This window comes from Epinephelus lanceolatus, chromosome 19 (genome assembly GCF_041903045.1).
Source record: "Epinephelus lanceolatus isolate andai-2023 chromosome 19, ASM4190304v1, whole genome shotgun sequence".
In the NCBI taxonomy this organism is placed as follows: Eukaryota; Metazoa; Chordata; class Actinopteri; order Perciformes; family Serranidae; genus Epinephelus; species Epinephelus lanceolatus.
This window is the reverse complement of record NC_135752.1, coordinates 39,272,763-39,291,203: the sequence shown is the minus strand read 5'-3', so window position 1 is coordinate 39,291,203 and position 18,441 is coordinate 39,272,763. Positions and strand designations below refer to the sequence as shown.

Below are 18,441 nucleotides of genomic sequence, written 5' to 3'. Positions count from 1 at the left end.
TTTCTCTATATGGTTGTGTTTCCTTTATTTTTGGTGCATTTCTCTATATGGTTGCATTTTCGTGATTTTTGGTGCAGTGTTTTCTGTATTTGGTTGTGTTTTCTGTATTTGTGGTGCATTTCTGTTTTTAGCAATTTGAGGTGCGTTTCTACATTTGTTTTCTGTATTTGAGGTGTGTTGTGTTTTCATTATTTTGGTGCATTTCTGTGTTTGGTTGTGTTTTCTTTCTTTGATGTGTGTTTCTGTATTTAGAGTATTTAAGATGTGCTTCTGCACTTGGTTGTGTTTTATTTTTGGTGCGTCTCTATGTATGATTTTGCTTTCTGTATTTCAGGTGCGTTTCTGTATTTGTTGAGCATCTCTGTATCTAGCGATTTGAGGTGCGTTTCTACATTTGGTTGTTTTCTGTAATTGTGCATTTCTTGGTTATGTATTTGAGTTGTGTTTTGTTTTTGTGGTGCATTTCTGTATTTGGTTGTTTGTGTTTTTGTGGTGCATTTCTTGGTTGCGTTTTCTATATTTGTAGTGCATTTCTATATTAAGTGTATTTGAGATGTGCTTCTACATTCATGTTTCCTGTATTTGTGGTGCATTTTTGAGTGCATTTGGTTGTGTTTTATGTATTTGTGGTGAATTTCTATATTTAATGTATTTGAGGTGTGCTTCTATATTTATTTGTTTTCTGCATTTGATTGTGTTGAGGTGCGTCATGTTTTATTTTTGGTGCGTTTCTACAGTATGTATGGTTTTGTTTTTTGTATTGTGGTGTTTCTGTATTTTGCGTATTTGAGGTGCATTTCTGTATTTGGTTGTGTTTTCTTTTTTTTTGGTGCGTCACTCTATCTGGTTGTGTTTTCTATATTTCCGATGCGTGTCTGTATTTGAGGTGCATTTCTATATTTTTTTTGTTCCCTGTATTTGTGGAGCAGATTTATATTTGATTGTGTTTTTTGTATTTGATAGTTGAGCTTGTTTTCTGAAGTTGCGGTACGTTGAGTTCTCAGGTCTAATCGCATCTTCCTCTTATCGCCATAAAAACTGTAACTTTACATTATAATTCACATCATTTATTGTGTGTAAATATCTGTACATCACAGAGAAACGCTGGAAAAATACAAGAGCAAAGCTGAAATTTCAAAGTATACAGTAAGGTCTCATATACTAATGTATTTAAGCATTTAAAGATTCCTGACATCAGGAGTCAAAACAAACAAACATAATAAAACTCAGTAACAGTAACTCTAATGATAACAGTAGTCTGAGGGACGGAGGGGACATCATGCTAATTCATGCTATAAATAAGTTTCTTTTGACATTCTTTACAAATCAATAGTGCAAAGATATTACTATTTTACTAATACAGTCAACAAGGTTTAAAATATGAATATGATTAAAAGGTCACATTGACAAGGAGCTAATAATAATAACAGTGATACATGTAAAAGAAATATAACAGTAGGGCTTTTATCGTGTAAGAAACCTTTTTAACATCAGAGCAAAAAAGAAGATTATTTGTATAAAATGACAAACGTTAAAAAACTGAGGAGACGTGATTTGAAGCGGAAACGCTTTTGATTGTCAACAAAGATGAATAAATGTTAAGTTTGAGAGAACTATCGTATATTGTCAGATTAGGAATCTGTCTAGAGATTTTTGCAGTTAACATGCAAATGCAATACAAGAGCAACTGCAACAACACAAACTGTTTGTGTTAACAGATGAGCGAAGATATAAGAATGCTCCTGTGAGCATCATCACCACCCCGAAACAGGAGATTTAAGGTAGATAATATATTTTAACTGTACTTCAGCTATTCAGGAAACCCAGTGTGTCTTCATGCACACGTATTGTACACAAGGCTGGACGACCAACCGTGCAAAGCAGTTACTTCCACAGGGTCATAAATCGCCCAGGGGCCCCGATGCTTCAGGTTCACTGTGTGGATATGAAAAACTAAAGGCTATGACACACCAAGCCGACGGTCGGTCGATGTTGGGCTGTTGACGAGCATCTGCCGCCCTCGTCTGTGATTTTTTCAGCTGATGGAGCATGTTGAATCAGAGAGGTGGAGCCTGTTGTTGAATCACATCACTCTGATTGACAGCTCAGCTCAGCACACAACAAGAGAAATTAAAGTGAGGAAAGTAAACAAAAAGCTTAAGAGCGCTTTCACACCTGCCCTGTTTGGTTCGTTTCAGTTCAATCAAACTCAAGTTGGTTTGCCCCCCAAGTGACACATTGTTTGGGTTAAACATGAGCATGTTACAGTCCTGGAGGATTATTAATGTGCACCTCCTCCTGTACTGCCTTAATATGCACATTCAGCACATCCAATGCATCAAAACATTGTTTAGTAGTAGTTGGAGCCGCGCCTCGTTTTCAAACTGTATGCTTTGACTAAAATGAACAATGACAGCAATATAGTCCACGATGAGCAGCGCTAAAATCAACCTGCATAGTTGTCCCTCCATTGTGACATTAGAAAGTGTCACATTTATCTTGCAAGTGTACTCTTCTTCAACGTTTGCTTTACTTCCTGGATTTTTCCCACATGGAAATTCTGACCAATCAAGAGCAGCTTTCTCACACAAGGCATTTGATCTGGTCCTCTTCTAAATGCTGCCATGAGAACACGAACCAATTATACTGGCTTGGTGTGTCACCAATTGTACAACTTTGCAACAACATGAGTCCCTGATTCAGACCAGAGGAGACCACTCTAGGGCTGACAGCAGCCTGAGTCAAGAGGGAATGAGACTGAAACCGTTTCATAAGGTACGATTATTTTTCTTTAGTCGTTGAGCTCTTGAGCAAAAACATTTCCTGATGGTTTGTGTTATTGTTAGCACGGTAAATATGCTCTGTTCTCAACACTGTATTGTTCTGTTAATGTACTTACTGGCTAACTTGCGTCAAGATGGTCTTCTGGTTTCCTCTCATACAGGCACAGAACGTACAAGCTTGTTGGCCGTCAGTTGAAGTCTTGGCGGTGTGTTTATGTGCAACTTTTTGACTAATGTACAGGCAACATGAGGCGACGCAAAAGGGATCTTTCATCGCTGCTAGTTCTCTGAAGTCGGTTTGGTGTGTCTGGACCTTAAAGCTCAATATTAACCAATGTGACAGGGCCCTTAAAATACCTGACCACCTGATCTCGTGTTGACGACGTTCTTGGGGTGAAAATCTAGTTTTAAGCTCTTCATAACATCAGCTGACACTGCCAAGAAAGCTGGCCTGTGAGGTTATTTCAGAATAGAGTGCTTCGGGGATGACTGTTTCTTTATTAATTTGGGTTTCACCACACAGTAAACCTGGGGCCCAAAGAGGCCCCTGGTGACCCCAGACAGGTGAATCCGGCCCTGATCGTACAGTCATATAAAACTCATCTGACAGTGTTTATTTAACTACAGAGGCAGATTGTTTACAACGTGATAGCAGCAACAGATTACGTTCTAGCGCCATGTATAGAAGCTAACATGGTTGTTTCCACAGTCATCACTGTACGATTGTATGGCAGAGTCGTGTCTGTTATACAGTTCATTCTGTTCACTAAATATACACATTTAATGTTCATACAACAAGGCACATTTTCTCCTGAGTGTCCTAAGCACAATACCTGGTGGTGTTTGATGAAACAACCCCTGCTTTACTGAGGAAGAGTCTCAAGTTGTGTTGATTCATGGATGATTTTGTACGATGGAAAATACTGTGTATAGATCACATTTATGTGAATGTGTGTGTGAGATAAGGGTATAGTTAGCCAGGTGGTACTCGGGGTTCGATCTTCAGTGAGAGCTCATACAGGGTATCTTCATCCATCACTAGTGTCTTATCCAGGAGGAACTGAGTCACCTGAAGAGAGACGGGACACATAAATTATTTTGTGGTGATAGTACTGATCATTTCAGCACAGATACTGCATTTTATTAGACGCACCTTGGGTTGGTGCTCTATCCTGTAAGGTGCTTGCTGGAACTGACGAATCTCTCGGATGATATGACAAATCTGAGAGAGCACAGACACAGATAATAAATAATTTAGTCAACTGACCACTAAACCCTGCTCCCAGGGCTGTGGTGTCTCACGCACTGAGCATGAGATTCACGCAAATGACACTTTTCACACACCCTCAGGACACAAGTTCGTTTTCTCACATACTGAAAAACCGATTTGTAACTCATAACGTCACAATGTGGAAAGAGGATCAATCTAGATGTGGCTAGCTACTCAGGCTAACTTCAGCTCCATTGTTTGAAAACACAGTCTCCAGCGGACTTTGTAATGTTTCATCTGTCTCATTTTAAAACAAGAATCCTGTAAAATAAATCTTACATTTTTTTTTATAACATATGGGTCTTAATTCCAGACAGACGTACACTTAAGCGCACTTTTCATTTCTAGACATCTACTATCAATTTTGCTACCTAAAATAACTGCCTCCTGGAGTTTTTATATCAGCTATAGCTAACTAGCTAAGGTCCATGAGTTGGCTAAAAAACTGTCTATGGTTGACTTTAAATGTTTCCAGTTGACTCATTTTAAAACTAAAACTAAATAATTCTTAAATAGGCTACATTTTTCAAACATTGTGTTTGGCAAGCCTGACACTATGCTAACGTTGGCTGGTTGCTGAAGTGCAACTACTCCAAATTCAAGAAAGAGCAGGAACGTTAGCAATAGAGGCACCAACAATAGTTATCCATGCTGTCAAGCTAACGTTGGACAACAGCAGCAGGTAGTCATGTTTCAATCTATGCATCACTAGCCATGTTTCCATCAGCCTGTTTAGATGCGCATCTAGAAGTATCGTATCGGAAAGTTATGATGGAAACGCCAAAATTCAAATTAAAATCCCCTGATTCACACAAACTAAAATACGCTCGCTTTAGCCGGGTTTTGGTTGATTTGAAAAAATGTTGATTCACAAAACGGGGGATGGAAACAGTTATGTTTGAATTAACTCTGACGTAGCGCACCTCTCTCCATGGTGATATCCACACTCCGGGTCGGGAAGGTGGTAATGCATTTACAAGCTGGTTGCCAACCGCCAGAAAACGTAGAAGAAGAAGAATAAGAGACTTGTTTTGTTTCCGGTTCTGCGGAAAACTTGTGAGTTCGTAGTTTTCACCAAAGTCCGTACATTCAATGGAAACACACAGGATTCGTATTTCTTTTAATGCACATTTCCCAATGATTCAAATCACTTTTGGATGGAAACATAGCTACTGATATGAAGCAGACAAAAGCAACTTCTCATTTCTAGCCAACAACCATTAATTTTGCTGTTGTTGCAGATTTTATTAACTATAATTAACTAGCTAACGTTAGTTAAGCTAACTTCAGCTCCATTGTTTGAAAATGCAGTCTCCAGCTGACTTATTAATGTTCCATCTGTCTAATTTTAATTCAAGAATCCTGTATAATAAATCTTAAATAATTTTGTACATGGTAGGCTTTCATTTCTACGACCATTTCATTTCTATACTATTAATTTTGCCACTTAAAATTATTGTCGCTTGGAGGTTTTATAAGCTATAGCTAACTAGCTAATTAAGCTACGTCCATTAGTAGGCTAACTGTCTGTGGCTGACTTTTAAATGTTTCCAGGTGACTTATTTTAAAACAAATATTTAAAAAAAAGTCCTAAATACACTTTTTAAATGCTGTGTTTGGCAACACTGTATGATTATGACAACTACCCACAACTACTGTTGTGTTTTTGGTTTTAGGAGACTTTATTTCAGGGGAGGTTAGCGACCAATAAATTGATCTTTATTAGGGATTATATGAAAGGAGGAACAGGGAAGGAGTGTATCGTTACCATCCTCATCTTGGAGAAGTTAACCAGGCCCTCCTCCGTGAAGTTGGGTGTTCCCTCCTCGATGAAAGCCAGGTCAGTGAGGTACATGCCCAGGTACGGGACACATGGAGGGTTACAGCTGCACAAACACAGAGCACAAACATTAGACTGTTATTAAGGACTGGATTTAAACATTTAACACTCTGTTTTCTACTATTTACTTTTTCAGTGTCTCTCTGAGATTCTTGAACCTCCCCTCTGAGGACACCGTCTTCTGCAGCCGGTCCATGAGCGCCTTTGTCTAAAAACACACAAAGAAATCTTAAAGGTTTTGGGCAGGAAGTAGGTTTTTATTTCCAGCAACACCTTTAATGAATTGATCCCAACCTGTTTGCAGACTTTTGCCCAGGTCTTCTTCAGCCTGTAGATGGCGCTGCGGTTGAGAGCAGAGGTGATCTCCAGCACGCCGTTGTAGTTGTTGAGGCAGCGACAGATATCAGCCACCGCCAGCCACTTCTCTATGGAGCTGGCCCTGGAGCCCACGTCAGTGTGAGTCATGATCTGAGACGCCACCAGGTTACTCATCTGTGGGGGGAAGGTGAGAGGGAGACACTTAATATGTTTCTGACAAAAATACTTTTCACCTTGTCAGCAAATATTTACTCAGCTACCATTTTATAAGGTAGAAGACCAATGTGTTCACACTGGGCATGGAAAAAACAATTTAGGCGACTAAATTACCTGTTAAATCAATGTAAAGATTAGAGTGATTAGACACAAATTACCACTGGGTAGTGCGATGGACGCGACGCAAAAGACGCAAAATATGCAAATTCATCGGTGAAAATGGAGCTGGTGCGATATCTCGTCTCTAATCGGAATTTCAGCGACCAATTCGCCATGATAGCCAATCAGCATTGAGATCCTCTGGCGACATATGACGCCAATGACGTACCAGCAGAACTTGATTGATTCAGCGATTTTAGGCACGTATGATGCGAGTCAGCACAAAATATTTTAGCACTCACACTCGTGCGAGTAACACGGCGCAAAAATTGCATCGTGTCTGGTGTGAACAGAACATAAGTATGACTGCTTTTATGTAACGCTATTATATTTAATCTGCCTTTATTTTAATTCGAGACACCTTTCGGTATAATGCACCACAAACTGCAACTTTTGAAAACAGTTTAAACCTAAAGTGAAAATTAGAAAGCGAGGAATTATTACAGGGATGCAACTAACAATTATTTTCATTGTTCATTAATCTTCTTTTTATTATTTGATTTACTGATTAATCCTCTTCTATAACATGTCAGAAATAAATGGAAACTGCCTACCATGATTTCCACACCCTTAATAAAGAGAACCTGCATTAAAGAGTCTGTGTAGTCTTACGTCATTAAAATGTTGGCTGGTCTTCATGATGTACGGAGTCCTCTCCATCTTGTCGACCTTCATCCAGCCCTGACCGAGGAACTCCCTGCAGAAACACAGTCACACACTGTGTGAGTCTTCAGTCTAACCACAGTGGTGGAAAGTGAGGTTTATGTATTTTTACTTTATACATCATACAATTCAACATATTTTAGACCTTTTACCCCGCCACATTCATTCCACATCTATAATTAATTATGTTGCAGATAAGAATTTTACATTCCAAACATTTGATGAACTTACAACATAAAATAAGTATTGTTAAATATTAAACCACCCATCGGTAAAGAAGTTAAATAAGCTTCATCACGACCAAGTACAACAATAAATAATGCTTTTAACATAGTTCGTATTCAGCTGAAAATATTTTATTTTTCTTTAGATCAAATTCTGAATGCAGAGTTTTTACTTGTAATGGAATATTTTATATATTGCATTATTACTACTTTGTGGATCTGAATGCAGCGATACAGACAATATTTATTCTGACCATCGGACTCATCTTGTAATAGAGTATGTCTTGTAGAGTTAATATTGTTTTAATAGTTGGTAAATAAGTAATACAGAATAGCAAAAAAACGTTACTACACAGGATCTCAATAACTAACTAATTATTTCAAATTTTTTGAATATTATACTACTGTACATATTTTTTAGTTTCTTCTTTTTATAATTTTTTAAAAATTATGTAGTGTTTTTAAGTGCCTTTAAAAGCACTCTATAAATAAAATGTATCATCATCATCATCATCATTATTTTACAATTATAATTACATAATTTATATAATTATATATCATTATATATATTATATAATTATTATTATTACATAAAAAATATTATTATAATAAATACAAATAATAATATTTTCCTTTCTTTCTTTAAAAACATTTAAACTCAAGTAATTATTCATTTATTATTGGAAACTTTATTCTTCATAGAAATTTTATTCTGCTACAGACTCAACTTGAACATGTACTACTAATTGAACACAGTATTTATTTTCTTATAATTATTACTAAATTACAATAATTCTTTCTCAGAAACTTGTGAGTAAATTATTGGGTAAGAATTACAGACCTATAAAATAAAAAGTTACCAACCTCTTCTTGAATCTAACGTGTGACTGCAGGTGTGTGAGGTGAACATTATCATATATAGTGATGTACTCACTCGTAGGGAATACTCCTGAACACGATGTGATCCAGCAGTGTGATCTGTTCTGCCAGCTCCATGGCCGACAGAGACTCGAAACACTCGGCCTTCGGACTCTCCGCCTGCAAACACACACAAACTATTTCTAGTAAAGAACTTTAAACCAGCTGTTTGGAACAACTACAGCACCACACACATACCACAGTAAGTTAACTCCTCATACTGGGAATCCACCTACGACTGGGAACTCACTACTGTGCACAGTAACTACAGTGGAGCTGCTGGTTTTTATCATGGGAGTAATATTATTCTTACCACGATGAAGTGTAGCAGAGGACAGCTTTTCTGGAGATAAATTATTTCAACAACTGCTTAAATATGTGCTCAGAATACACCGAGTGAAATCTGTCATAAATCCCTGATGTTAGGTACACTAGTACTGACAGGTGGTGATACTGACCATCTGTAAGATGTCCTCTATCTTCAGCTGAGCATCATCTTGTTCTTCTTGAGAAAGGGCACTGCAGAGGAAAACAGACACTGTTACAAGTGTCCTGAGACAGGCAGCAGCAGCAGAAATAATACGGTAGCAGACAGTAAAACAAACATAGAACAATTAAAATTACACTCAAAGAACAACTTACAGAAACTATAAGATATCAAATAACATTCTTTAATCTGTCCAAACATCTGCATAAAGCATGCCTGCAAAAAGCACGTATAATAATTTCCAGTTCAGCATCTGACAAATCGGATCTCAGTTTACTGATATTTGGTCAGGTGCTTCACAATCCAATGATGAGGAGTGATCAGATACTACCCCTAAATTATGCAGGTTTGTATGAGCAGCAGAGTAAAGAGGCCCAATCAGAGCCTCTGTCTTATCAGCACTGAGCTGTAGAAAGTTCTCTGCACTCCAGACCCTATTAGCAAATATAAGAGATTAACAGAGGCCCCAGAAACCAGCCCTGTGGGACACCACTCGACGGTGGAGAGGAATCAGACACAAAGTCTCCAAACCCCCACAAAGTAGTAATACTGTACCTAGTCATTCTACAGATGGACAAGGCAGACCATCCAAGCCAAGCATACAGAGAGCAATGGTGAGTAGGGGCTTTGAGATTTGTAATAAATCTCAGAGCTCCATGGTTGACAGTATCCAGCGAGTGGAGGAATTTTGAAGCTGTTTATAAAAACTTTGTCATAGTCCAGCACAAGCATACAAGTGCAAACCTGTCCATGACTTTTCAAGGACCCATTGTAGCATATACTTTACTCCAAATGATCTCCAAATTATTGTCTGAAGTTAACAGCAACCTTTTAAATCTAGTTGTACATGTTTGTTACATTATGTGGAAGGTTATCCATGGAAGATTACTGGAATTATCAGTTCACTTTTCCAAAACTTCCAATAATTTATTTTTCCAGGTTTTCCGTGACCATGTGAACCCTGCTCAATTTCTTAGATTCCAATATAGTAAACCTTAACTTTAAGTCCCCCTATTTAGCATTTATAATCAATATACCATCATTTAAAAATGATTTATAACTCACTGTAATGTATTTATGTGGAGCTATAAAGACATTTTTTAATGTTGAGAAATTTACAGTATTTGTTAACAATTAAAACAATCGTATATATGATAGAATAGTTTTTGACAAATACATTAATAAACACTTAAACGCACTTACAACATGATCCAAAGGTTACAGGTGTTAATATACTGTAGGTAAATATTAATATAAACTTTATTTGCAAATCATCTTTTGACATACTGAACCAAGTTGGGGAAAAAAAACAACAACACCCTGTCTTTGCTTACATTTATGTTTTTTTGTAGAATACTCAGGAGTTCATGATAAGAAATTAATATGAGAAAGAAATAATCATTAAAGTGGACAAATAATATTTAAAAATAAGATAATATATAATGACAGATTAATCAGTTAATTATATGACGAACTTTCGACTTTACAGAGACAATAAATCTATTATCGTTTTAAATGCAGACGTTCCCAAAGTTTCTGTTTTTTACTTTTTAATGTTAAGATGGATGGATGATGTTTTTGTGTGTGTGTGTGTGTGTGTGTGTGTGCGTGTGTGTGTACGTACCTTAATATGTTGGACGTGGCTTTCCTCTCCTGAGGCAGCAGGTCTGGGTCACGTAGCACCTCCTCCAGCAGACAGATCACCCCCGTCTTCAGCTCACTGTTCATCTCAAAGTCCTGATGGATCAACACATTTACATACGTTAATACATATTTACACACACTGATATACATTTATAGACATTGATACACATTTGGCATGTCACATGTTTGCAGAGAGGCTGACTTGAGCAGACTCAGGTGCCACAATATCTGCTTTTGTCCTGCTGAAGTCCAAGATATCCTTTAAAGACATTTGTCATGATTTCATAAAGGAAATTAATTATTTCTAATTCAAAATATTTCACTTTCTAATAAAAAATAATTTACATCTAAATTCCCACTGCTCAATTCATTGCTCTAATGATGCCCACAGCTTCAGACACTCCAACATGAGAAGGACGCCCTCTAGTGGACATTTACTGCACTATAAATCAGCTGGTGTGTTTTCTTTTTGTCCAACTTGTTAGTCGAAGCCTCTGAGACATTAAACAGAAATAATGCATCCTTTACACTTCAACTGTTTAAAGTCTGGTTTATAAAACATTCTAATAAATAAAGTTACTATCAGGCTGATAAATTAATGTTTAATATGTTTATTGAGCTGTTAGAGAGGAGGACCCTGGTGCTCCAGTGATGAATGGCTTTACAGGATTATCTTAACCTCATGTTTTTAATTTTAATTAGCTCTGAAACATCAGGAATCCTTTGTAAAAATCTTCTCCTGCAGATTAAAGGTGCGACAAACCACCCTTATTGATCCTGGTTTAGAAGACAATGGTGGTGTGGCGATTGAGCTGGACTTACATGATCACACCGCTGCAAAGGTAACGTTTACAGACCCCCATTTTTGTCGGATAATACATTTTAAATTAAGTATTTCACTGCTTTTTACTGTAAAAGGAAAAAAGAATCCATATTTTTGTTTCACACAATCTGCTGTTGATATCAGTGTTTCCTTTAATCACCAGCTGAAGGTCATAACCCACAGACTCTTATTATCGTCCACATGGACCCAGACCTGTGGTCATCAATAGGTCCAAATAATAAATAATAAATATTCATTTTTCAGGGCGACAAACATCCAGGTACAAAAATAGCATCTTATATAATCTTAAATGAAAACGATAGTCCTTCCAGTGTCCCCGGGGAGGACGCTGACCTTTCTGCATGCTTCCTGGGTGGGAGAAAAGACACGCAGAGTAAAGAGCACCTCCGTCGGGGAAAAAGAGTGACAGAAGAGGACGTGCACAGCGGGGGGGTGATGGCAATGAAAACAGACTCTGTCAGGTGGGCTCAAAATGTCCTCTCCAGGTTATGGACGCATCTAAAGACCTGTTGAGGAACTTGTAAGAAGGCTCTGAGGAGGTGGAAGATTTTACCCGTCGTGAACTCACCTGGGAGTGTTTGGACACCCAGTGTCGCAGCACGTTCAGGACTCTGTTGGTGGCCGCTCGCCGGATGATGAATTCTTTGTCACAGACTTTCTCAGAGTTAGTAAAACCTGGGAGACATGAAGACATAATGTTAAACGTCTGAGGTCACTCTTGTTATTTAGCTCCATGTTAAAAGCCTTTAATCGTGATGTCTGGAGTTACAAGTGTCAAAACAACAACAGTCAGTGGTGGAAGAAAGACTCAGATCTTTCACAGTAAAAGTAGAAATACACCTTAAAGTCGTGCATTCAATTTTTGACTGAAACACAAAAGCATCATAATATACTTAGAGTACTGATCCCTAAAAGTGTTTTTGTCACTGACAGGCTCTAATTGTTACTTTAAGTGTCTGACAACATTATGAGAGGATCCCTACAGAGATAGAGCTTTTTTAATTTATTATTAACAGCCCTGAAATCACCGTCATCAAACCCACCAGACTGCATTTAAATAAACAGTGATTTAATCATCATTAAACACACTTTATTCAAAGTCGACAGAAACAAAATAAAACTCACAGAAACCATCTTGGTTCATCTTTCCACTGTTCCAACAATCACCAGCTCTGGTTTGGTTGAAATTAACCCTTAATTCACCAGTTAGATGTGACAACATGCTGCCTCTATACACACTAACATGACTGTGTATTTAAATGGAGTCTGGTGAGTTTGGTGATGGTGATTTCAGGGCTGTTTCTGGTTAAACAAAAAGGATCTTACTCTTTAACACAAAGCTCTATCTCCGTAGGGATCCTTTCATAATGTTGTCAGACACTGAGTCCCGTCTCCACCAAACCCTTTCAGTCCAGTCCCTCTGGAACCAGCAGTAAGCCTTCAGACATGGTACCTAGACCCTCGGTGTGTTCAGACAGTCCTCTTAAATGTGGGCGGGGTTGTTGTCACTCACTGCTCCGTCCAGCACTCGCTGTATTTCCTCATCAGCGGTGACACAGATGGAAGTCTGCACCTGGTTTATCGTCCACAAAACGAGGCTGCACGCCCACATTTTCACAACAAAATAGAACAGGCTGCAGTGAGAGTCTCTCTCCATGGGATATTTAAAAATAGCAGCTTTGTGCATTTAGTCCTTCTCAGGCAAGCTCAGGGGTTTAGTGTTGCTGTAGCCCACAGGAAGTGAGGATTAGAATATATGACCTTCACATAATCCGATCCAAATTAATCTATATTTTTAAAGTCATTACTAAAAGTGTGTGTCATATAAAAACTAAAGTGATGGTCAAAGTTGTCACAGTGAAATTTAAGGTGTGCTGATGGATTCACGTCATCAACTCATGCATTGAGTAACATTACAAGTTAACGTTCCACCTTAAAAGTTGATCTGTGTGCTAGGTACCCCAACAGAGGGGGGACCAAACATGGGGACGCTAAGGAACGCTTCTGTTGGTACCATCCACAACTTTCACTGTGGGAACAGAATAAATGTGTATCGAACTGAACTGAACTGAACTGAACCAAACTGAACCGAACCGAACCGAACTGAACTGAACTGAACCGAACTGAACTGCTCGGTGGAAACAAGGCTTTAGAATAACAATCTGAGCCTGTCAGTGCAACACATTCTCACTGAGTTTCCACGTCGACATATGACGTGCATGGTACCCTGGGTGCGTTGGTTGTTGATCACTTCAGCCTGATTTCAAAGTACACTTCCATTTCCACAGGAAATGCAGTTTACATACAGTCTCTTTCAAATTAAAACACACTACATTGGTACAACACCGCCACAACAACTAACGCACCTGGTTACACACTGCCAACACACACACATGGTTGGGTTGAGGAAGAAAAGAACAGGGTTTACAATCTTACAGGAAGCTTGAAAATGAAAATACTCAAGTACCTCAGAATTGTACTTGAGTACAGTAAGCACTCGAGTAAATGTCCTGAGACACTTTCCACCACGGATAACAGTCCTCTCCCTCAGCTGTGTGTCTTTTGACCTTCTTGTCTTCCCATACTCACCCTGGGAGCTGCTGTGCCCGGCAGCAGCAGTGGCGATCGCGAACGCAGAGGCAGGTGACATCGTGCAGCGAGAGTTGTCCCCTGATGTGACTGAAAGGAACCAGAGACATAAAAAACAACACGAAATACTTGAACCATAACTGTGTGTGTGTGTGTGTGTGTGTGTGTGTGTGTGTGTGACTGTACGTGTCGTACCTCCTGACTGTCTGTAGCGGAGATGCCTCGGCGTTGAAGGTGAGCGACAGGGAGACATGTCGCCCGGCTCGCTGCTGGACGGTGACTCAGGGAGAAACTTGTCCAGAGAAACTGACTCCAGGACAGCTGTTGGGGAGAGAAAAGTCACACTTCACACATCTGTAACACGATGTAACGAGACAGCGAACATCATGTGAGAACGTCTCTGTCTTCTGATCCCAAACGTCTTTGTTTTGCCTCGTCTGCTTGTAGTCACATTCACCGGGCGATGAAGTATTCAGGTCTTTACTGCAGTAACAGTACTAATACCACACTGTAAAAACAGGCTTCTCTGTCACAAGTTCAAGTCCTTCACTGACAAACTGAAACACAAAGTGCAGGACAAAGTATAAACAAGCATAAACTAGTATTACTAGAAAATAAAACACGAGTACCTCTACTCTGTATTTCTGTACGGTACGTGAGTAAATGTATTTAGTGACGGACCCTACAAACTTGTGCTGAGTAGCTCCATGGGCGGACAATGAGACAGTGGGCCCCTGGGCACAGACATACAGAGGACCCCACCACCTCTCCCACACAGGAGGCAAGACACACACACTCTGGTGGTGTGGTGTCTCTTTGTGGTTGTTTTGTGTCTCTTTGGGTTGTTTTGAGTCTCTGGTTGTTTTTTGAGTCTCTTTGTGGTTGTTTTTTGAGTCTCTTTGTGGTTGTTTTGAGTCCCTTTGGTTTTTGAGTCTCTCTGTGGTTTTGAGTCTTTTTGTTTTTGTTTTTTGAGTCTCCTTGTGGTTGTTTTGAGTCTCTTTGGTTTTTGAGTCTCTGATTGTTTTTTTGTCTTTTTGAGGTTGTTTTGAGTCTCTTTGTGGTTGTTTTGTGTCTCTTTGTGGTTGTTTTGAGTCTCTTTGGGTTGTTTTGAGTCTCTTTTTGTTTTTTGAGTCTCTTTGTGGTTGTTTTGTGTCTCTTTGGGTTGTTTTGAGTCTCTTTGGGTTGTTTTGAGTCTCTTTGTTTTTTGAGTCTCTTTGTGGTTGTTTTGTGTCTCTTTGGGTTGTTTTGAGTCTCTGTGTGGTTGTTTTGTGTCTCTTTGGGTTGTTTTGAGTCTCTTTGTTTTTTGTGTCTCTTTGGGTTGTTTTGAGTCTCTTTGGGTTGTTTTGTGTCTCTGGTTTTTGAGTCTCTTTGGGTTGTTTTGAGTCTCTTTTTGTTTTTTTGAGTCTTTTTGTGGTTGTTTTGTGTCTCTTTGGGTTGTTTTGAGTCTCTTTGTGGCTGTTTGTGTCTCCTTGGGTTGTTTTGAGTCTCTTTTTGTTTTTTGAGTCTCTTTGGGTTGTTTTGTGTCTCTTTGTTTTTTGAGTCTCTTTGTGGTTGTTTTGTGTCTCTTTGTTTTTTGAGTCTCTTTGTGGTTGTTTTGTGTCTCTTTGGGTTGTTTTGAGTCTCTGGTTTTTGAGTCTCTTTGTGGTTGTTTTGTGTCTCTTTGTGGTTGTTTTGTGTCTCCTTGGGTTGTTTTGTGTCTCTTTGGGTTGTTTTGAGTCTCTTTGGTTTTTGAGTCTCTTTGTGGTTGTTTTGAGTCTCTTTTTATTTTTTGAGTCTCTTTGGTTTTTGAGTCTCTTTGTGGTGGTTTTGTGTCTCTTTGTGGTTGTTTTGAGTCTCTTGGGTTTTTGAGTCTCTTTGTGGTTGTTTTGAATCTCTGGTTTTTGAGTCTCCTTGGGTTGTTTTGAGTTTCTTTGGTTTTTGAGTCTCTTTGTGGTTGTTGTGAGTCTCTTTTTATTTTTTGAGTCTCTTTGGTTTTTGAGTCTCTTTGGGTTGTTTTGCGTCTCTTTGTGGTTGTTTTGAGTCTCTTTGTGGTTGTTTTGTGTCTCTTTGTGGTTGTTTTGTGTCTCTTTGGGTTGTTTTGAGTCTCTTTGTTTTTTGAGTCTCTTTGTGGTTGTTTTGTGTCTCCGTGGGTTGTTTTGAGTCTCTTTGTGGTTGTTTTGAGTCTCTTTTTATTTTTTGAGTCTCTTTGTGGTTGTTTTGAGTCTCTTTTTGTTTTTTGAGTCTCCTTGTGGTTGTTTTTTGTCTCTTTGTGGTTGTTTTGTGTCTCCTTAGGTTGTTTTGAGGGTTTATTGTTGTCTTTTTGATCATTGTGTCACTTTGTTTCTCCTTGTAGTTATGTTGAGTGTCTCTGTGGTGATTTTGTGTCTCCTTGTGAATATTTTGAGTTCTTGTAGTAATTTAGGTCTCACTGAGATCATTTTGTCTTTTTTGCTCATTTTGTCACTTTGTAATCATGTTGTTTCTACTTGTGGTTGTTTTAAGGATTCTTTTGTAGACTTTCGGGTCTCGTTGAGGTAATTTTGTGTCTTTTTTCACCATTTTGTGTCACTTTGTGGTTGTTTTGTGTCTCGTTGCAGTTCCTTTGCATTTCTTCTTTGTGGTCATTTTGAGTCTTTTACTAGTCCGCACAAATTGGAGTAACACTTTGCAGGTGAAGGCCAGGCGGGCCCTAAGACACTTTGGGCCCCTGGGCCTGTACCTGGAAGGAACATTCAGTAATCCATCCGTGATTGGCTCATATTGGCCTGATGAGTGACACCTGATCATGAAATATGATCATTTGTATCACCAACCATATGAATCCACCTGTTCTGCTGTTTGTGTGTGGGAGTGAAATACAATGCACAACACGTATTCTTTGTTTCAGAGGAGATCTATAAATACTGCGTCTGGATAAAAATAAATCAGCAGTGTAACCTCTGAATGAGCAAGAGCTGTTGTTCATGTGCATCTTTGGCCTGCAGGGTCATGAGCTGCAGCACTTTGGGCGTTACTGGAGAGCTCTCCATTTCACCCATTTAACAAGTCATTTTCCTCCGGGGGGGGGGGGGGGGGGGGCACTTCAGCTGCCACGTAACAGCTCTGTTTTTATTTCTTCATTTTCTTCCTCTCCAATTTGTTGTCAGAGATTTTCTGACCTGGTGCTCTGCTGCTGTTTTTATAGTGAACAAGCTGTCGGCTGGAGCCAGATGGTGATCTAAGAGCACGATTATTCCTCCGTTGGGTAACGGTGACCCATTTATGTCTCCCGTTCCCGGGAGGGCGGGCCACTATCAGTGATGTGTCAGATTCTAGTTTAATATCAGTTATAAATAAATCATGCACCATTTAAAGTCACTTTCAGGTCCCGCAGTCGATGACAGAGCTTTCTAAACTTTCCCTGTTTTTAAACCTCACTCCAGCGGTCGACTCCGAGGTGTGTGCCCACACATGTGCTGATGCTCACATGAGACTGACAGAGTGTGAATCATATGCTTTTGTGCTCCAGCTACATACCCCTGCGGATGCTGCGCCTCAGCTTCCCACAGAAGGCGTCGATGCGAGGCAGCTCTCCGCTGACGTCCTCCCCTGCAGCTGGGCTCAGCTCTGGGGAGCTGGGACCGCGGCTGAGGTCCAGAGGGGCCTTGGTGGAGAAGGGGGGTGGCGAGGACATCCCGGAGGCCTGGGGGAGGCTGGGAGAGCGCGTGGCGGTGGGCGGAGGGGAGGAAAAGCCAGAGGGGGGCCTGGTTGAGTTGGGAGGAGGAGAGGAGATAGAGGGGCTGTGACTGGAGGTGGGGGAGTTGGCTGCGGAGGAGGTGGGGGTGGTGGACAGATCCAAGGCTCCAGCTTTCCCACTGACGGGGGAACTGAGGGAGAGCTTGCGACTGTGGACGGGCGAGGAGGTGCGAGAGGGGATGGTGAGAGGCGGAGGAGAGGAGAACTTGCGGCACAGCCTCGGGGACTTGTTGTTCAGGGGGTCCGTCCCCCACGTGCCCTGGTTGGTGGCGAAGAAGAGCTCCAGAGACCTGAAAGGGACAGAAGAAGAACTCATCTGTAGATGTGACTCTGACAGACACTGAAGCTAAAACTCTACTGATGGTATTTACTTGGACTGGTCCAGAGCGAGCTGTGTGATCTTCAGACTGTAGTCAGGACAGAGGGACATGATGGACAAACGATCACATGAGTGTTGCTCGATCCTGGGACAGTGACAGCAAGAGGAGGAAGAGGAGGTGTACGGCAGGGTGACAGATGAAGAGAGGGGGTGAATGAGGAGAGCAGGATGAAATGAACAACAGAGAATGTGGAGATGGAGTCAGTGTCCTGCAGCATGAGTGCGATACATGAGAGGAGAGGGAAGACAATCAGGGAGAATGAATGTGGAAACAAATGAACACAATCAGGAAAACAGTGGTGAAGGAAGTATTACAATTAGGGCTGTCCTGATCCGATCTCAAGGATCTGTATCAGAGTTGATCAAGGCATCCTTTAACTGATCAGGATGGGA

General features: G+C 40.0%; 1 protein-coding gene across 2 annotated transcripts in view; it reads right to left on the bottom strand.

The window, feature by feature from the left end:
• Positions 1–1,051: 1,051 nt before the first annotated feature.
• Positions 1,052–18,441, bottom strand: part of rasgrf2a (Ras protein-specific guanine nucleotide-releasing factor 2a) — a 62,400-nt gene continuing 45,010 nt past the window's right edge. Inside the window, exons 15-28 of one of the 2 annotated variants that reach the window (XM_033646021.2) lie at positions 18,041–18,133; positions 17,451–17,959; positions 14,151–14,276; positions 13,956–14,045; positions 11,935–12,041; positions 10,503–10,615; positions 8,850–8,910; positions 8,408–8,511; positions 7,199–7,283; positions 6,188–6,385; positions 6,022–6,101; positions 5,822–5,939; positions 3,937–4,005; positions 1,052–3,852 (exon numbers count right to left, since the gene is read on the bottom strand). In XM_033646021.2, coding sequence (XP_033501912.1) covers positions 3,757–3,852; positions 3,937–4,005; positions 5,822–5,939; positions 6,022–6,101; positions 6,188–6,385; positions 7,199–7,283; positions 8,408–8,511; positions 8,850–8,910; positions 10,503–10,615; positions 11,935–12,041; positions 13,956–14,045; positions 14,151–14,276; positions 17,451–17,959; positions 18,041–18,133 — 1,849 coding nt within the window. In that variant the 3' untranslated portion in view covers positions 1,052–3,756. The remainder of the gene's footprint in view (positions 3,853–3,936; positions 4,006–5,821; positions 5,940–6,021; positions 6,102–6,187; positions 6,386–7,198; positions 7,284–8,407; positions 8,512–8,849; positions 8,911–10,502; positions 10,616–11,934; positions 12,042–13,955; positions 14,046–14,150; positions 14,277–17,450; positions 17,960–18,040; positions 18,134–18,441) is intronic. The other variant, XM_033646023.2, reaches the window with a different exon arrangement.